Source organism: Synchiropus splendidus, chromosome 12 (assembly GCF_027744825.2).
Source record: "Synchiropus splendidus isolate RoL2022-P1 chromosome 12, RoL_Sspl_1.0, whole genome shotgun sequence".
Classification (NCBI taxonomy): Eukaryota; Metazoa; Chordata; class Actinopteri; order Syngnathiformes; family Callionymidae; genus Synchiropus; species Synchiropus splendidus.
The window spans coordinates 9,225,028-9,230,017 of NC_071345.1; the positions used below are offsets into that span (position 1 = coordinate 9,225,028).

Consider the following 4,990-nt stretch of genomic DNA (forward strand, 5'->3'; position numbering starts at 1 on the left):
TTTTTCCAATTCAACCACATGATCACTGGGATCTTCTCACACCTCACTGCAGGTCATTGCTTGGAAACAGTGCGATACATGTGGTGGTGCTCAGCTGGAACAGTCGGCTGCTGCACAAAGAGAAGGTCCTCAACAGGAAGTGTCCCAAGTCAAGTTTTTTTAAGGCCATTTGTTCACAGCCAATGTTTGGCTCAAAATGTCACAAAATAATAGAGCGTTATATTGACCGCATAGTTTCATTTTTTATGTCTTTAATGTTTGAATAAGGCAACAACCAAAAGTTCCCCATTGTGGGAACAATGACTGTTGTCCAATATTTGTTGTTGTTTCAGTTTCCAGTCTGTAAAACAGGATCGTAAAGTAGCTCCTTTATCGCGGTCTATTTATGTCACAAAGGCGGCGTGTGTTGCCGAGTTGAGGAGGTCAAAAGTCGCCTCTGTAGTTAACACGCTCCGCCACCGGTCGGCGCTGTGGTTTCCACCATCACCCGGCAGGTCCAGGCTTGGCTGCTCGTTGACTCCCGTAACTGTCAACCCTCGAAGCTTGATGCTTTTGGGGCTCCATCCTGAGATTCACCACATTAAAATCATCTAAACGCATCCTCCGCTCCGCTCACGTTGTTCACCAAAGCGCACGTCCAGAATGGCTTTCCAGTACCCGGCCGCTTTCCGTGACGAGGCCGTAGTAAGTGATCTGGCTTAGTGGGTTAGCCTAGCATGCTAACGTCCGGGCTCTGTTTTAATTCATTCCTGCGAGCTGCTTTGTTAGCATGCTAGTTAGCATAGCCGCAGAGCTTTCAAGCAAGAGTCACAACAGTCGTTTAAGATTGACACCAACAGTGACAATACTGTCACCGAGCGTCTTCACACCCCGCAAAACGTCTCTTTCCAGGTGGACGACTATCATGGGAACAAGGTTCCGGACCCGTACAACTGGCTGGAAGACCCGGACAGCGAGAAGACACAGGTTCGACTGAACTGCCTCGATTCACGCGCTCGTGTCGGTGTCTCAAATTGGATCTGGTTGGAGTTTAAGCGTCAAACGCTGTGTGCTCATCAGTTGAATCAACATAAACCTGACGGTTATGTAAAGTCTATGCAGAACAAAGATGAGTTTACAGTCGTTCCGCTCCCATGTCGTACAATTCAAACGTTTAAAATGGGTCAGAAAAGCTCGTGTCTCTAGACAGTTCCTCTGTTGTAGTTGTTGAGCATGTCTGTGTCTTCTCCAAGGCGTTTGTCACGGCTCAGAACCAGCTGACCCTGCCCTTCCTGGAGAGCTGTGAGGTGCGCGACCTGTTCAAGGAGCGGATGACGGAACTGTACGACTACCCCAAATACAGCTGTCCTTTCAAGAGGGGGAAGAGGTGAGGCCGCTGCCGTTCCCCTGCCGTGATGGAATACGTGACGTGTTGTCGTCACAAACCTTCCAGGTACTTTCACTTCTACAACACGGGCCTCCAGAACCAGAGTGTGATGTACGTGCAGGAAAACCTGGAAGCTGAACCCACCGTCTTCCTGGACCCAAACACTTTCTCTGATGATGGAACTGTTGCCTTGCGAGGTTCTGGCGATCCTTCATTCCCAGTCTTCACACGTCCTGATCGTAACATTTGTTCATATTCTCCTCAGGTTACGCTTTCTCGGAAGACGGCGAGTACCTGGCCTACGGCACGAGCGCCAGTGGTTCAGACTGGGTGGAGATTCACTTCCTCAAGGTCGAGGGGGCAGCGCCTCTCCCGGACCGTCTGCAGCGGGTCAAGTTCAGCTGCATGTCCTGGACGCACGACGGAAAGGGTCTTTTCTACAACTCCTACCCCGACCAAGAGGGCAAGAGCGATGGTGAGTTGGTGTGAAATAATAAGTTCAGTATGAGCAAGAGTCAAAATGTTGAGGAAACCTGAAGGAAATGAGTGGACAAATGCTGCCACGTACCAGAAAAACAAATGTAAATATAAAGTAGACTTGTGAGGAAATATCCAAAATGATAAAAGTTTTATAAGAACTATTTAAGCTTGTTGTTAGAATATAAAAAGTCATTACTTTAAAAACTTACTGAATGTGAAGAAGTGGGTATAAGGAGTCTTAAGTGGAAGGTATTATTTACATCATTGTATTGTAGGTACAAGTGGCTCCTCTGACTTGAATGCTTTGTGTCGGGCTTCTCTCAGGCACAGAGACGTCCACAAACCTCCACCAGAAGCTCTTTTTCCACGTGTTGGGGACTCCGCAGTCTGAGGACGTGCTGTGCGCCGAGTTCCCCGACCACCCCAAGTGGATGAGCGGAGCGGAGGTGTCGGATGACGGGCGCTATGTGCTGCTGTCCATCAGCGAGGGTTGCGATCCGGTCAACAGACTGTGGTACTGCGACCTGAACACCACGCCTCAGGGGATCACAGGTGACCAGTCGGTCCGACCTGACCCGCGAGCTGCCCGGAGATTCTGCTGTGGGTGACTGTGCGTTGGCTCTCTCAGGACTTCTGCCGTGGGTGAAACTCATCGACAACTTTGACGCTGAGTACGAGTACGTGACGAACGAGGGCACCGTCTTCACCTTCAAGACCAACCTGGACGCCCCGCGGTACCGGCTCATTGACATCGACTTCGCCAGCCCGGACCAGGGCAACTGGAAGGAGCTGATTCCTCAGCACGACAAAGACGTGATCGGTGCGCTGCCGCTCGACGCAGCACCCGCCACTCAACGTTTGCCTTAAACTCTGCTGTCGCTCGCAGTCTTCGCCACCTGCACGCACTCCAGCTTCCTGTTTGTGTGTTTCCTCCACGACGTGAAGAACGTGCTGAAGATGTACCGGCTCAGTTCCGGGGAGGAGCTGAAGACCTTTCCGCTGGATGTGGGTTCTGTGGTGGGCTTCACTGGACGCAAGAGGGATTCGGAGATCTTCTACTACTTCACCTCCTTCCTCTCGCCAGGTACTGAGGAGCTGTGTTTGGCCTCTGCTCAAAAGTGGGTGTTCAAGCGTCAAAAGAAGCTCGTAACAGAGTTCAGGTGACGGTCTCATATTGACCTCCAGGGGGCAGGCTCGCCCCTTTTTTTTTTAGGTCAGAGGGAGTGTTAAGTTGCGTCTTGTTTAGCAGTCAAATATTTCTTTGGCAGTATTTTGCTGAGTTCGGAAAGCATCTTGCTCTGGTGGTGACAAGTTGTTTGCTTTGCCTCAGCCATCATTTATCACTGCGACCTGACCAAGGAGCCGCTGCAGCCCCATGTCTTCAGAGAGGTCACCGTCAAAGGCTTCGACCCCTCGGACTATCAGACCACCCAGGTGAGAGGCCGTCCTCCTCGCCTGCATCTGGCTCTCCTTCCCGCTCACAGTCTCGTCTGATGGTTTCCAGATCTTCTACACGTCCAAGGACGGAACTCAGGTGCCCATGTTCATCGTCCACAAGAAGGGCATCAAGCTGGACGGCTCTCACCCGGGCTTCCTCTACGGATACGGAGGCTTCAACATCTCCATCACGCCGAGCTACAGCGTCTCTCGCCTCATCTTCGTGCGGCACTTGGGAGGGGTCCTGGCCGTCGCCAATATCCGAGGGGGCGGGGAGTACGGAGAGACCTGGCACAAAGGTGAGACGTGTGTAACACAAGTGGCTCGGGTCAATCGACCGCGTAGAGTCATTACTCGGCCTCCGTGTCCGGTGTCTGACCCCCCTCCTGCACTCCTCTCCAGCGGGGATGCTGGCCAACAAACAGAACTGCTTCACAGACTTCCAGTGCGCGGCCGAGTACCTGATCAAGCAGGGCTACACGTCCGCGTCCAAGCTGACCATCAACGGAGGCTCCAACGGGGGGCTGCTGGTCGGTGCGTGACTCCCCCTCCCCACATTGGTAGAACGGAGTCCCAGTCCTCTGCCGGTGGTAATGTTGCGCAACTCTCTGCCGACAGCGGCGTGCGTGAACCAGCGGCCTGAGCTATTTGGGTGCGCCGTGGCCCAGGTGGGTGTCATGGACATGCTCAAGTTCCACAAGTTCACCATCGGCCACGCCTGGACCACCGACTTCGGCTGCGCGGAGAAGACGGATCAGTTCGACTGGCTCATCAAGTAGGTGCTGCCCTGCAGCCGAAGCAGAGGACCAGGACTGATTCCTCTCCTCCCCCCTGTGTTCTCCTTCAGGTACTCCCCTCTACACAACATCCGAGTCCCTGAAGGCAACGGGGTCCAGTACCCGGCCGTGCTTCTCCTCACCGGCGACCATGACGACCGCGTGGTCCCCCTCCACTCCCTGAAATACATCGCCACCCTGCAGCACGTGGTGGGCCGCAGCACCAAGCAGACCAACCCGCTCTTTATCCTGGTGGACACCAAGTCGGGCCACGGCGCCGGCAAACCCACCAGCAAGGTGATCCAGGAGGTGGCCGACACCTATGCCTTTATCGCTCGCTGTCTCAACATCTCCTGGGTCCAGTAGCAAGCGCCTCAGAACTACGACGGCTTTTAAGGGGCGGGGCTTTTCGCCAACACTGGTGAGGTGCGAGTGACGGCTCCAGTGTTATTTATTCACCTGCGACTGGAGCAGTGCTGCCGTGAGTTTTTCTACCTCGTGACTTGTGCTGGCGGTTTGCAAGGGAGCGCAGAAGAATCGCTGAAAAACAATAAAGTTGCATTTTTAATCAACTTCCCTGCTCACTTTTTCCTGACCGAAGATTCTGGATCATTCAGAGTAAGATACACCGTGATGTAATGAGAAGCCTCGTCCACCAGGGGGCGCTGCGAGCTTCCCTCCACTGACACACCAACTGTCAAAACCAGAACCAACGAGCTCGCCGTGACTACCGTCTTCGTCCGCTTACTCGTCCTGCGTTCAGCTGAAAAATCCCGCAGCGGCGGGCAAACGTTTGGGACTGAACGCGCTTTCCTGATTGGCTGGTTAAATCGGCGAACCATCCAATCGGCTAGTAACTTGCTAATGTATCAATGCGCGCGGCAGGAATCCCACTCTGGGACTATTTTCTTTGGCGGAAGGGAAATTGATG

General features: G+C 53.4%; 1 protein-coding gene across 1 annotated transcript; it reads left to right on the forward strand.

Annotated features, from left to right (window-relative positions):
* The first annotated feature begins 468 nt into the window (after nucleotides 1-468).
* On the forward strand, nucleotides 469-4,634 carry prep (prolyl endopeptidase). Its single transcript, XM_053881062.1, has 13 exons — nucleotides 469-684; nucleotides 892-966; nucleotides 1,233-1,366; nucleotides 1,433-1,563; nucleotides 1,632-1,841; nucleotides 2,171-2,398; nucleotides 2,475-2,666; nucleotides 2,733-2,930; nucleotides 3,177-3,280; nucleotides 3,351-3,582; nucleotides 3,686-3,817; nucleotides 3,902-4,058; nucleotides 4,131-4,634. The coding sequence occupies exons 1-13, from the start codon at nucleotides 643-645 to the stop codon at nucleotides 4,423-4,425; spliced, it is 2,130 nt and encodes a 709-aa protein (XP_053737037.1). The 5' UTR covers nucleotides 469-642; the 3' UTR covers nucleotides 4,426-4,634.
* The last annotated feature ends 356 nt before the right edge of the window (nucleotides 4,635-4,990 follow it).